The sequence below is a fragment of the Natator depressus genome, chromosome 11 (assembly GCF_965152275.1).
Source record: "Natator depressus isolate rNatDep1 chromosome 11, rNatDep2.hap1, whole genome shotgun sequence".
Classification (NCBI taxonomy): Eukaryota; Metazoa; Chordata; order Testudines; family Cheloniidae; genus Natator; species Natator depressus.
The window spans coordinates 68629256-68644817 of record NC_134244.1 but is presented as its reverse complement, the minus strand read 5'-3'; the positions used below and the strand labels follow the sequence as shown (position 1 = coordinate 68644817).

General features: G+C 40.4%; 1 protein-coding gene across 27 annotated transcripts in view; it reads left to right on the top strand.

Annotated features, from left to right (window-relative positions):
• LRRFIP1 (LRR binding FLII interacting protein 1) overlaps positions 1-15562 on the top strand; it is a 184502-nt gene that overhangs the window by 85036 nt on the left and 83904 nt on the right. For all 27 annotated transcript variants that reach the window (XM_074968147.1, XM_074968146.1, XM_074968148.1 and 24 more), the window contains exon 2: positions 8486-8572. In XM_074968147.1, the coding sequence (XP_074824248.1) occupies positions 8486-8572 (87 nt within the window). The remainder of the gene's footprint in view (positions 1-8485; positions 8573-15562) is intronic.

The window sequence follows — 15562 nt, the reverse complement described above, 5'->3', positions numbered from 1 at the left end:
TAAATATTCAAAAATCAGGAGTCAGGCTCACCAAAAATCATGAGATTATATAAAAATAATAACTCTGATGTTCTTGTTGCTTGCTTGCTGTTGTCTTTAATAATGAAGGCTGAAATCATCACATATCCACTTGACTCCAGGAGCTGGAGCTTTAGGGAAAACAATTATGATGAGACTCATGGCAAAGTCATGAAGGTTGGGAACACTTTAGTGATTTCACTAATGTGAAGTTCAGCAGCCTCCTCACACTTGGGGGACTTTCTCCCATCATCACCCCCTCAAGTTAGACCCAAGTTAGTCTTTTACATGCTTATCTGCTTGGACTGGAGGAGTGCCAAATTCATCCAGGCAAAGCCTGTTCTGGCTTAGTTAGGAAACAGCAGGAGAGAAATATGCAATTAAAATTGCTACTTGCACGATGCACAGGAAATCAGGATATTTATAGCAGAAAACTGAACACGAGCAAGCTAAGCCAGACACTTCCGAACAGAGATCTAGTCCATCTTGAATGCAAAAATCACCTCTTTGTGGAGGAAGTGTTTAATTTTCATGAGTTTTCACACTACAGCATTCTGCTCTACTTCAGTTCTTATACTGCACCCTTCATTGTAATCTGGTTTTTAATGTTTCTGTAAAGTTCAGCTTGAATGAATAGTCACATGTGATGCCTGTTCATATGTTAACAGATTTTAAGTGCTCTGTGTGCAGTAATATAATCTTGCACAATAGTTCTCATTTGTCACAACTTTACCAGCTTGACTAAAATTTTTAGATTTAAAATGAGTCTCTGCTGTTAATCTCACAGGTTAACAACACAAACCTTTCCTGCAGAGTTCAGTGGATGTTTGAACCACTTATAGATCTTAATGCTCAGATTTTCATGACATTTCATTGTGTGTAAAGTCTCTATTGTAGGCTAATCATCTGACATTTAGGAGTAACTTTTTCCGTGCAGTGCACAGGAATCCCTACATACAACACTGGAAACCTCACCTGATTTTTGAGTGACCTTGGACAAGTAGAGACTGGAGAGCATCATGATTAGTATCTCTGAAAGGGTGTGGTCTGTATTGCTGTTACTTTCCCAGGTAGCTGCTTTCCTGAACACCACTGAATTTTCTGGGGCAGTTGATCAGCGTCCCACCTGAACCTTGGACAGTGCTTTGAACTGCATGCATAGGTGTACTTGCTGCATGAGGAAGGGAGCTAGGATGACAGAGAACAAGTAAGCAGTCAAAACAACAGGGTGGATGATATAGGACTGTCAGTTGAGGTTTTTCCTTTACAAATCAATCTACTCTAAAAAAATGAAAATTTAAAATCTTGTTTTGAAATATTGGGTTGCAGCTTAAACAACATGGCAACAACAGGTATTAACAATGTATAAATAGTCATTGCTGCTTATCATGCTGACCAGTATCATCTTCTTACCCTGTGCTCCTAACGTATTTGTTGTATTCACCTGTTGTCTCCCATCTTACTTAAATTGTCAGTTTTTATGGGCGGGGTCCACTTCATTTTTTGCATGATTGTATGATGTTTAGCACAATAGGGTTGGGGCCTCTATGTGCTACCACAATATAAATAGGCAGTCTGATAAAATGCTGGAGAGGGGCAGCATAAAAGTACCCAGTGTGTGATGAGCACTTAATTAAAAATATAATGCCGAAACAGTTCTAAATGCAAAAACAAATTGGTTGTAACATACATATTGATCTCATCAAAGTGGATTGTTTTAAAGTAAGTACTTTCTCATACTGAGAAAGCGGGACGATCAGCGAGTTATCTTAAGTGCCTATACACAAATGCAAGAAGCCTGGGAAACAAGCAGGGAGAACTGGAAATCCTGGCACAGTCAAGGAATTATGATGTGATTGGAATAAGAGACTTGGTGGGTTAACTCACATGACTGGAGTACTGTCATGGATGGATATAAACTGTTCAGGAAGGACAGGCAGGGCAGAAGGTGGGGGAGTTGCATTGTATGGAATAGAGCAGTATGACTGCTCAGAGCTCCGGTATGAAACTGCAGAAAAACCTGAGAGTCTCTGGATTAAGTTTAGAAGCGTGAGCAACACGGGAGAAGTCGTAGAGGGAGTCTGCTATAGACCACCAGACCAGGGGATGAGGTGGACGAGGCTTTCTTCCGGCAACTAACGGAAGTTACTAGAGCGCAGGCCCTGGTTCTCATGGGAGACTTCAATCACCCTGATATCTGCTGGGAGAGCAATACAGCGGTGCACAGACAATCCAGGAAGTTTTTGGAAAGTGTAGGGGACAATTTCCTGGTGTAAGTGCTGGAGGAACCAACTAGGGGCAGAGCTCTTCTTGACCTGCTGCTCACAAATCAGGAAGAATTAGTAGGGGAAGCAAAAGTGGATGGGAACCTGAGAGGCAGTGACCATGAGATGGTCGAGTTCAGGATCCTGACACAAGAAAGAAAGGAAAGCAGCAGAATACGGACCCTGGACTTCAAAAAAGCAGACTTTGACTCCCTCAGGGAATTGATGGGTAGGATCCCCTTGGAGAATAACATGAGGGGGAAAGGAGTCCAGGAGAGCTGGCTGTATTTTAAAGAATCCTTATTGAGGTTACAGGGACAAACCATCCCGATGTGTAGAAAGAATAGTAAATATGGCAGGTGACCAGCTTGGCTTAACAGTGAAATCCTTTCTGGTCTTAAACACAAAAAAGAAGCTTACAAGAAGTGGAAGATTGGACAAATGACCAGGGAAGAGTATAAAAATATTGCTCGGGCATGCAGGAGTGAAATCAGGAAGGCCAAATCACACCTGGAGTTGCAGCTAGCAAGAGATGTTAAGAGTAACAGGAAGGGTTTCTTCAGGTATGTTAGCAACAAGAAGAAAGTCAAGGAAAGTGTGGGCCCCTTACTGAATGAGGGAGGCAACCGAGTGACAGAGGATGTGGAAAAATCTAATTTACTCAGTGCTTTCTTTGCCTCTGTCTTCACGAACAAGGTCAGCTCCCAGACTACTGCACTGGGCAGCACAGCATGGGGAGGAGGTGACCAGCCCTCTGTGGAAAAAGAAGTGGTTCGGGACTATTTAGAAAAGCTGGACGAGCACAAGTCCATGGGGCCGGATGCGCTGCATCCGAGAGTGCTAAAGGAGTTGGCGGATGTGATTGCAGAGCCATTGGCTATCATCCTTGAAAACTCATGGCGATCGGGGGAGGTCCTGGATGACTGGAAAAAGGCTAATGTAGTGCCCGTCTTTAAAAAAGGGAAGGAGGAGGATCTGGGGAACTACAGGCCAGTCAGCCTCACCTCAGTCCCTGGAAAAATCATGGAGCAGGTCCTCAAGGAATCAATTCTGAAGCACTTAGAGGAGAGGAAAGTGATCAGGAACAGTCAGCATGGATTCACCAAGGGCAAGTCATGCCTGACTAATCTAATTGCCTTCTATGAGGAGATAACTGGCTCTGTGGATGAGGGGAAAGCAGTGGACGTGTTGTTCCTTGACTTGAGCATAGTTTTTGATAGTCTCCCACAGTATTCTTGCCAGCAAGTTAAAGTAGTATGGGCTGGATGAATGGATTATAAGGTGGATAGAAAGCTGGCTAGATGACCTCCTGAGGTCCCTTCCAACCCTGATATTCTATGAAGTACTAATGCCTTGTTTGGAATTATGCTGCATTGATTTTTCCAGTGTTGCTGCTTGCAACTTCACAATGTGCAGTATTGGTTGCAGTTAGCAATTTTTATTTTATAATCAACAATCAGTCAGCAGGAACCCTAACATGTTTGTCTTTGATTCTAAGAGCTGGTTTCATTAACAAGTGTTTAATTCTAAATAGCTATGTGATCATGAGGAAGAATATACTTCTGCATTAAAATACACCATCTTGGGAAACCAGCCATTAGTTAATTGAAGCTACTACATGAAAATCTGTTCTCTTCCATCTAATTCTGTGTGTATGATTTGAATTTACATGTATTGGATGGAGTGAAAATGTATTGACTTTGCTGCCTGAATATGCTGAGGATATATTGATTTAAGCAGAATAAACTGGTAGATCACTAGGGATTGTATTAATCTCTAAATATTTTTATACCTTATACCTCATTCACTCATCCAGTCCATACTTCTCTTACTTGCTGGCAAGAATACTGTGGGAGACGGTATCAAAAGCTTTGCTCAAGTCAAGATATATCATGGTCACTGCTTTTCCCATATCCACAAATCCAGTTATCTTATCTTATAGAAGGCAATCAGGTTGGTCAGGCATGATGTGCCCTTGGTGAATCCATATCGGCTATTCCTGATCCCCTTCCTCTCCTCCAAGTGCTTCAAAATGGATTCCTTGAGGACCTGCTCCATGATTTTTCCGGGAACTGAGGTGGGGCTGTAGTCCCCCGGATTCTCCTTCTTCCCTTTTTTAAAGATGGGCACTATATTTGCATTTTTCCAATCGTCTGAGACCTCCCCTGATTGCCACGAGTTTTCAAAGATAATGGCCAGTGGCTCTGCAATCATATCACCCAACTCCCTCATCACCGTTAGATGCATTGCATCTGGCCCCATGGACTTGTGCATATCCAGCTTTTCCTAATAGTCCTTAACCTGTTCTTTCACTGCTGAGGGCTGCTCGCCTCCTCCCCATACCATTCTGTCCAGTGCAGCAGTCTGGGAGCTGACCTTGTCTGTGAAGACCGAGGCCAAAAAAAAAAGCATTGAGTACTTCAGCTTTTTCCAGATCTCTCACTAGGTTGCCTCCCCCATTCAGGAAGGTCAGGGAAAGTGTGGGACCCTTATTCTTGTTGCTAACATAGCTGTAGAAACCCTTCTTGTTACCCTTCACATCCCTTGCTAGCTGCAACTTCAGTTGTGCTTTGGCCTTCCTGATTACACCCCTGCATGCTGGAGCAATATCTTTATACTCCTCCCTAGTCATCTGTCCAAGTTTCCACTTCTTGTAAGTTTCCTTTTTGTGTTTAAGCTCACCGAAGATTTTACTGGTAAGCCAAGCTGGCCCCTGTCATATTTGCTCTTCTTTCTGCACATCAGGATGGTTTGTTCCTGTGCCCTCAATAAGGCTTCTTTAAAATACAGCTCTCCTGGACTCCTTTCCCCCTCATATTAGCCTCCAAATAACATAGTGCTGTAGATAGACATAGACAGTTATAAATAATGCTGTGTACAGCAGAGGTTAGGTCAGTATAAATGTATTGCTCAGGGGTGTGGACTTTTCAAACCTCTGAGAGACATAATTATACCAATGTAAGTTTATAGTGTAGACCTGGTGGGAGAGACAAGGTGGGTGAGGTAATATCTTTTATTGCACCGATTTCAGTTGGTGAGAGAGACAAGATGGTCCAATAAAAGATATTACCTCACCAACCATGTCTCTCTAATATTATATAAATAGTCGTTAAAATTATTGATTGAAGCCAGTGCTTTCCTGGAAAGATTTTAAAATCAATATTTTTATCACTTGACATTTTAGCCTCTGGCTGCCAGGTAAAGCAGCTACATATACTCTGTACTGAATCCATACTTATCCCAATGGCTGAGGGGATGGGGAAGACATTCCCTTTAAAGAAAGTCCCCTAACCAATTATTCTGACTGATGCAGGTTATGACCAGTTCCCCTGGAGACTGAATTATCTCTTTCCTCTGTTTCAGAGTCCCAAGGTCACTCTAATCAATTTAGGCAATATATTTTAATTAAATTAATGCATATTGGATACAGCAAAGCACCAGTAGCTACAGTATAATACTGTAACTTAACAAATTGCATTGCTGCTAATCAGACATTCACCAAAATGGGTGCTGTACTTGACAAACTTTGGCAACTGCAGCAGAGTTGTGAAACTAGAATTGCCAGTTTTTTCCCTGTGGTTCATTTTGCCTATAAGAAGCCTTTACCGTTTGCATCTCAGTGTGAATTCTCCGTCTCCTCTACATAGATCAAACCAGAAGCAATGCTAGAAAGTTAACAAGAAACACAAACATTCTAAATACAGTGCCCTCGAAAGTCAGAGTTTTAGGGACATGCTTTTCCACTCTTTCCAGAGTTCTGTATATACAATGAAACCTTGCTATGTTGACTGGGCAGGTAATTGAGAAAGGTAATTGTCAGTGCTTGATACCCATGAGTCATTTAACAGCCACTAGTGCTGAGTATTGTAGAATGGTCAAATTTTCTAAATTTAACCTTGCATTACAATCTCCGCCTGTGTGGGACATAAAATAACAGATGTTCCTGCAACACCTTTAAGCATTTTAACATTTGAAAATTTATAGTCAGTGAAATAAAATTGACTAATGTAGGGGCAGTACAGTGTTTTTGTGATCAAATATATTTTAATACCGCTTCATGGGCTGAACGGTAAAAAAGGCATCTCCAAAGAGCATATGGATTATGCATATTACCTGTTCCAAAGCATCTATGCCCTTGAAATGTATACAGTGGATGCCTTAGAGGCCTCTGCTCAACCACTGAAGTTAATAGATCTGAACTGTTTAGAACGGGGACTATGACTCCTGTTCGAACAGTAACAGGCACATGCTGTTAGACTGCAGGTTCTTCAGGCATGCTTATTACGTATGTCCAGTGCTGAGCACACTTAGTGTGCCATACATAACCTTAATATTCTGGGACTACAAAGGTCTGAGACACTTTTGCAGACAGCTTAAGTGAGTTACTGTACCTACAGTTTTTCAACAGGTATATTTGCACTTTATTCTTCCATGGCAAAGCTCGACATTATCTTAGAACTCAAACACCTTAATTTAAAAAAGACACCAATCTTCCCTGAGAGAAATCTCTAATTTTCCTTTCCCGCTGTGTGTGTGTGTGTGTAGCAAGGGGTTGGGGGAAAAAGGGACTTAATTTACTTTTCTTAGGAGCAGTAATTGTTCTTATTTATAGTATTGATAATTTACAGTTATTTACAGTTCAGAGGTGGCTGTGTTGTGAAGACATAAAGATACCAACTCTATTCAGTTAAATGTACTAAACTCAAGTTTCAGTTCCGACTATGTGGGTTATCATGGATGTAATGCTGTGAAATTGAGATGGTTTACTTCCTCAGAAATGGAGGAAAGGAGTTTGCTAATAAGACACATAATAAAAGTTCTTACCCTTGACTGAACTTTTTTCTGTGTATTTTTGTACCATCTATGCAGTCTATTCTAGATTTTACTGACTGTTAGAAGCAATTGCTTGAACTCATTAGCTGGCATGGATCAGTTCAGTGGCTACTCTTGCCAAAATAATTTCAGTTAGAGGTAAGAGTTGCTTAATTCTCAGGTAATACCTTAATGTTGGGTGAACCTTTCTTCTTCTTATCTTGTTGGGGGCCTCTTTCTCTTCTATTTTGAATAGTGAGTATACTTCCTAAGGAGGATTGATGCGTCCCTATAGTATAGGAATTCTGGTGAAAGCTGGAATTCTCGCTATCAGTGCACTTCACTTGTCCTCACAGCATCTAGCTGGAGATTCCAGTGGGGTGAAAAGTTGAGGGCAGTTGTGTGTAAATGTGTAGTGACCATGATTTAGAGCATCACTTTCACTTTCTCTGCTCTGGGCCATATTCTAACTAAAGCTGAATGAACCACTTAAATCTTCAGGGGAAAATTGAGTGGAGCTTTTGCCCATTCTGAGGTTTGAAAAGCTAATTAAGCTAATTGTAGACTTTCTTCACTTTACTTTCTCCTTCCAGCTTTTGTCTGGGATTATAAGAACAACAAAATGTCACTCTAGAGGGTATTTTGTCATTTCCAAATCTGCTGAAATGAAGTGTTAGAAATCTCCCAAGGCCTGTTCTTGACAGATTTCCAGACCGGAGGTTTTGGATATGAGGCAGAACATTTGGATATTTTAATCTAACCAAGCTGAAGAGGATTTTCTTAGGTTTACCAATGCCCTTCAATAATTTTAGTCTCCATTGTGCAGCATGCACACATGCGGATCATGCATAGTCCACTGCTGTGCTCATGTATGCAGGTGCATACATCAGATTAAGAGAAAACAGATTTTTGATGCTTTTTGACAGTGAGCATGTTATCTAATTATGGGGATAAAGATAAGTATGACCAGCCTAAAATAGTAAGTGTATACTATCATGCCTCTTTCTTCAGAGCTTCTGTTACTTAAGTGATTAAAAATAAACATACGCATTTTGACAGAGCCCAGTTACCACCTTTTGTTAATATAAATGTTTCCTCTATACATATTCATACAAATATGATTGTCTTTTCTTTAAATGAGAGCACAGAAAAGCTTTTGAATACAAGTGATAACGATAGATAGATGCCTGCATGAAGATGTTATCTACTTGTGAAGCATAACAAGCTGTTATGGAAGGTAGGGCCATTACATACATCTGTAGGAGCTCATTTGTCACTACAAGTAAAGTCTTACTGAATCTAGTCTTCATTGCATGTGCTAGTTAGCAGAAGTGCTTCAAGTTAAATTCTCTGGCATCTGTTACATTGTTTTATTATACTTCTCTTCACAGGCTGAAGCAAGGCTTGCAGCAAAGCGAGCCGCACGAGCTGAGGCACGGGAGATCCGAATGAAAGAACTTGAGAGGCAGCAGAAGGAGGTACGTTTGAAGTTTTCAGTGGGTGTTTTGATCCTCTCTACCTCCCTCAGAATAGGCTCCAAGGTCCTAGAATTACTAGTTAATCTTCTGTTAGCTGAAATACTAATAGCCCTAGTTGGGCCTCTGAGGGGTAAATGGTACTGGTAGTAAGATTGTGGATAAAAATGGTCTGAAAATGCAGGGACTGTGCAGCAGCAGTGTATTTGTTCCTCATCAGCCAGTGTAATTATAACTGGAGAATATGTGACTGATTTGTAACTAGTGTTGGATATTTTTTGTTTATAATATAAACTTTGTTGCTTTTTTTAGCAATTGGTTAGAAAACCATCTTGTAAGTATAGAGGAGACTCATATCGCTATGGTTTGTAGCTCTTGCAAAATTAGTACTGATGGGTCATTAGTTAATCATCCTTGCAGTAAAGTAAACCAAGCTGTATGACTGTGACATTGACCTTGTGTGGATTACACCTGTCTTTTTAAGAATGATGATAATCTCAGAGTAAGGTCACCATTGGCACAACTGCTGACTGTAGAAAACTGAGCTCATGAAAATGTCACTCTCCCCCCATGATAAATTGTTCCTCTTTACTACCAGCCAAGTCTCTCCTACACCTTACAAGATTGGCCTTTTTTCTACTGCCAGCCAAATGAAGTTGTGCATGGGGGTATGTTAAAATAAAATCTCTAGTCTCCAATATGTTAACAGTTTTACAGGCCTAGAGAGACTTGTTCTGCTCCTGTTGAATCTGACACGTCAAGAGCTGTACTAAATACCAAACTCTCCCTCCCACATTGAGTAATTGAAATCAATATGTTCATCTTGGGGGAACAAAAGCTAGAAGAGGACTGACAGGGCACTATCTGGAACAAACATCTGGATCAGTTACTAGAATTTTCAAGCTAGTGCTGTCCAGATAAGCTTATGCACCCTGTGTTTGCAGTAGGCACACACATGTAATGAACTAGGCAGATGTTCCTATGGGTGCTGTTATAAGAATTGATTCTTCTAACAAATACAAGAGGATAGGGATGTTAGGGATATAACAAAGGAAGATTGGGAAACAGCTGCTGGAGAGAGATCACTAGCTGAGAAGGATGTTGCTTGAAGAAGAGTCTTTTACGACTACAGTTGCTTCTTATGATTGAATGGAATGTTCTTTTGCAGCCTCAGCCAAAGCCGAAAGGTTTTCATGGCTGGCAGTGTATTTATATTGTAGAGCCCCCTGCAGTGCCTAAGTCATGAGTAATAGGATTTCCTAAACAGCATTAGAAGAATCCATGGTAAACAATTATGATGACACTGGTCAGATAGCAAATGCACATAGACATTAAAGCAGCTGATAATATTACCTTCCAATTTCATAGTAATTACAAGGCAGTTGATGACCTCTTTTCTCTGTTAGACTAAAAACGGATACTACCAACAGCAAACTGGTAAATTGCAACTTAGCAGACTTCAGATAGCTATCAGAACATAAACAGCTATCTCTCAAGAGACTTTGCTCCATTTCCTTGTAGCTAATAAATGAAAACCTACTGAAATGAAACTTTTTGGAAAAACTTCGTACGGTATATAAAAATCCTCTAATAATCTTCCAAAATTGTCACAAACGTAACTAAACATACACCTACTATATACTTTGTAATGCTCAGTGGGATAAAATGCATAGTAGTATGTATGTTCTGCATGTTTATTTTATATTTTGCATGCTCAGTATTCAGAAAAACCTTTCAGATATCTCATTCCCAGGCCCATGAGAGGGCAGAGCTGGAGGGAGTGGCTACAGATGCAGTTTTTCATTGACAAGAGTGTCTTACAGATGTTAGAAGATCAGAAGGCATTGCTGTAGCATATATTAAGAAACCACCTGCCAGGAGATTTCTTAGCATTTAAACCTTGGATGAGAACACTTAATAACATCAGTAGTCAGAAGGGCATTTGACCTCTTTTTTATGAAGAGAAAGGAAAAAACCTAATCTGTCCCTGAGCTACATGCAGTAAAGCAGTAAAATTCACACTGCTGCCATGCTGAATAACTGACTCAAAACCACTCATTTTATTTACTGTAGAAGGTTTTGATGGAAGCATTTATAACAGTTAAGAACCAATCAATTAGTGCATGTGTATGCACTTTCTCATGCTTAAAGCAGTGCACATGTCCTGAGAGATGTGCTTAAGCAGCATGGATCAGCTAAGAAAATATGTACATTGTTAGAGTCCTTAAGTTAAAACCTTCCAGATGTTCTCACTGCAAGCTAAGTAACTTTTTTTAGCCTTACAAAAATGACCGCATCACTTTCAGTCGCAGGGAGGCAGCGTGGTTTGAATTGGACTGGAAATTGGTCCCCCTAGCTTTTGTTCCTAATTCATCCAACTAGCGCATAACATTAGTGAAGTCTCTCAACTTTTGCTTCATTGTCCCTACTTGTTAAGTGGGGATATTTGCTTCACAGAGATAAAACTGAGATCTCTGTGTAACATACTTTAATATCAGTGTAGGAAATTTGCTGTATAAAAGCTTAGTATAAATAATATCTATCTTAATCCTTAGTTTGAATTTTATTACATGCAGAATGAGCTATGCATTTTTATTACAAGAGCTGACTATTAAAACATATTGTATAACCATGTTCTTCAGCCTACCCATATGTAGAGCCTGGAGCCAAAGCTGATCAGTAAATGGGAGAAATAAATGGTGGAGGGCCAAATTCGAACCTCTCTTTTGGCAGAATTTACTTGCATTCCATGGATACAATTGAGGGCAAAAATTGGTGTATAGTTACAAATTCCTTCTCTTTACCTAGAGGCTAAAAATATCCTTTTTTAGTACATTCTTCCATCTGCAGTTTCTTTTTCTTTTAAAGGAATGTGTGAACCATAATATATATATATTGCACCTTACTTGGGGCATGCTCATTGCTGCTTGTGTGGGTTAAGATCATTTGGCTCCGTATACAACACTGTTTTATTTTGTAGCTCCTCCTGATGATTCCAGAATTTTCTGTGTGCAGTAATGATAAATTATTTACCAAGTTACTTTAGTGAGAACTACAAAATAATTGTACAATAATTCCACTAGAAACCATTATAACTGCACAACAGCCTACTGATTAATGTGCCAATGATTAATGTTTGCAGTAGAGTAGAATTAATGTTAAGAATTATGTAAACTGTCTTTTAAAAGCAGACCTGAGTTCAGCTCCCATTGACCCCTCCAGTGGGGCAATTTAACATTCAGAACTGTGGCATATAGAAAAGAAAAAAGGGCAGAATCTCTCCACTTGGAGTGATGAGGCTAGAACAGGGTTTCGCTAATTTTGGGGGTAAAGTGAGTGGGCATGGCATGGCATGAGACAAGGGGAATGGACCAGCATGTTTGGGGGGAGGAGCAAGGTGGTTGTCTCATGACAGGAAGTCAGGCATCTTTTTAAAAAAAAAAAAAAAATCCCTGAAAAATGTAACAGGGCTTCAAGCTGGGTCAAGCTGGACACAAAAACCAGGGTCTGTGATATGCTGATATGTCAAGAAGACTGAGTCCAAAAAAAAAATAGCAAATGAGTTTTTCTGTTGTTTTTGGGGAAAAATACAAGTTGCTTTTAGTCTTTGGAGAAGCAATTAGTAAAGTTAATCAAAGAGAAATCTCTATTGTGATAATGAGCAATTGAACAAAGCTCTGTCCGGGAAGCTGGGAGCACAGTGGCACCAGAAGAGTTGTATGGATTCTTAGCAGCAGAGAATGGAGATGCCCTAGAAGGAATTTACCAATTACAGCTGGTGCCAGCTAGTAATCCAGGTTTAGGGAGTGAAGAGGGGGATAAAGAACGAAAGCCAGGCAATTGGAGGAGAACATGTCTAGAACATTAAGAATGGGGTGTCCACAAGGACTGAAGAAACAAGAAGTTGACTGGAACTCTGAGAGAAATGCCAGCACAATGCAAAACAGAACCAATATGAACTGGAAATGTAGAGATTGCATAGTCAGTGTCTGAACAGCTCGATAAACCACACATCCGTGCCATATGGAACACAGACCACAAATTGTTCCTTAAATATAAGGACAATTTAGACATTTGCTTGATAAACTTTTGAAAGGCAATGCACACATGAAAGGATGGCTAATGGGAATAAAACAATTCTATAAATGGTGCATCTTAGACATGAACTCTGACCATCACCAACCCAAAAATACGAGGCCAGGATGTCTAATTAGCTGAGCACTGGGTAAGCCACCAACCAGAGGCAGAGAGAATGGACAAAGTGATGGAGCAGGGCATGATCCAGCCAAACTGCAGATTTTTGATGTACCAGAGAGCAGCAATATTTTAACAAGGGAAGGGTGTGTGTGTGTGTGTGTGTGTGTGTGTGTGTGTGTGAAATTACATATATCATGAGTTTAAAGTATGATAGTTCTATAATCTCGAAAGTTTAGGATCAAATCCATTTGGAGCACTCTGCTTCTATGATGTATAAAATAAACTTCCTCTCATTTGGGGTGAGGAAATCAGAAACTGAACCCATTCGTACAGTATGTAAGAACATAAGAGCTGCCTAGGTCAGACCATGGTCCATCTTGCCCAGTATTCTGTCTCCTGGAGTGCTCTGTATCAGAGCTTCAGGGAGAGTGTACAGAACCGGGCAGTTGTGGAATGATCCGCTCCTGTCTTCCATTCCCAGCTTCTGGTGGTCAGAGGTGTAAGACTGCTATGAGCATACTGTTGTGACCCTGATCATCTTGGCTAATAGCCATTGATGGACCTATCCACAAATAACTTAACCCAATTCTTTTTTGAATCCAGTTATACTTTTGGCCACCACAACGTCCCACGGCAGTGAGTTCTACAGGTTGGTTGTGCATTGTGTGTAATATACAATGCTTATGGTACTAAATTCATTGCACACACACTTTTAGGTATGTCTTGCTTGTAACCTCATGGACCCTTTTACATCCTAGTGGAAAAGGGAGGTACAGATCACTGAAAAATGTTTTGGGGATGGCATGATGTGGGAATGGGTCTGGCATATACCTTTGTTTTTTGTGTTTGTTTTTTAAAAAAACTCAAGTAGATGTCAAGAGGGCGAAGCCTAGGATTAAAGGTTCCTAAGGTAACACTTTTGCCATCCCTTAACTAGAATCTTTGTATAAACCATTTTGAGTCCTAGATGATTGAGAGAGCCCCTGGAGAATATCTTTTAAAAGAAAAAACAACCTTCTGATCTTGAGTTATTGTTTAGGAAAAAATGGACCTATCCTGGAGTGCATGGTCCAAGTAACGCAGGTGCTAGCCTTTGTGAGGGGTATGTGGCAAACCTGTGAGCGATGAAGAGGGCAAAAATAAAATAAGGATCTAGAGGTTATACTCACAAGATTATGTTTAATGTAGAAACATAACACTCTTGTAAATCTTTGTCACTTAGAAAAGGAGAGCAGTATAATCCTGTGAAGTTCCAACCTATCATGTTCTACAGTGTAAACATACTTTTCAAATTCCTATTCCTACACAGTAAAATCTTTCTTCTGTTCTTAATTCTTAAGGGTAAAACAGATTTTGATTATGTACATTAAAACATGTCCTGGAAGTGGTTTCTTTCTATTGCAGCATACTAGTTCTCTGCATAAGCATAGTTTGACTTCTGTATTTGGGGGGAAATACCAGTCAGGCTGATGGGGCTGCCCATGATAGTGGGGGCCTAATTCCACGGCTGCCCGAGGCTTGCCATTTGAGGGGGGAGCAGAACCCACCCTACTTTCACCCAAACTATGCCCATGGTTCTCTGCTGTAGGGTTATGGTTCAAAGGAGACACCTTTGGAAAGGACTGTGTGTAAAGCTGCTCTTATCAAAGAAGTCACCTCTACAACACTTCATTGCATGAGTGTTTCATGATTCATTTTGACTCCAACTTGCATTTTGATCCAGCCACCTAATCTTGATGAAGTAATGAATTTATTTGTGGCCACTCTTCTCAGCCGAGGCAGAATTATTGCCCCAGAAACAGAAGAAAAATGATTGTCCTTCAGCAGCATGGGCTATATAAGGCTTTTGAAGTTGGAGGGGTTAGGCATTGGGCAGTAACAGTCTAGTGGGGAGTAATAGATTTATATGATTTCTTTTGCTTTTTGTAATATTTCCCACATTTAGTTGTTTGTTTTTGGTTCAGAGAAGAGGTAAAGGATCCCCAGTTCTTAGTCTAGGGACCAATATAATTTCATCCCTGGGGCCATGGGAGGTAGATAAAGAGCCCTCATCTGTGGCAGATGCCAACATAATTGGTTATATTAAGTATTCATAACAGGCAGCCATTGTTTTTCACCCTTCCTAAACCCTTTCTAAACTGCTTTACTCAGCAGGAACTGAAACAGTGGTAGACCCTAAGGGCTTGTCTACACTTATAGAGCTGCAGCTGTGTGGCTGTAGCGCTCAGTGAAGACACTACCTACACCAATGGGAGAGCTTCTCCTGTCAGTGTAGATACTGCACCTCCCTGAGAGGCAGTAGGTATGTCAATGGGAGAAGCCCTCCAGTCGACATAGCACTGTCTAAACCTCTAGAGCAAGGTAGTTATACTCATATAAGTTGGTAGTGTAGACCAAGGCTCAGTCTTCTCTCGCACTACGTTGGCATCATTCATATAAACTCTGCCGTTGGTTGTAGCGTTACTGTCTACCTCCAGGGCACTGTATTCTTATGCTCCTTACTGGGAGAAATGACTGCATATGTTCAGGCTCCTGTTTTTAATCAGTATAACAATAACAATTTCTGTAAAGCAGAAGGAATTCCTGAATATACAGCTCAGTTTTTCTGAACAGGGAAGTGCGTAAATCGGAGCGATTAGCAGGATGTAACTGAGAGCAGAATCTTTTTCTAAAATTTTTCTGGGGCTGTAGAATAAATTAAATTCTTATCTCTTATTTAAGAAATACAATATTCTGCAGCAATGATACAAGACATTAACATAATGCAAAGTGTGCAGTTTTGTGAATAGTTACTGT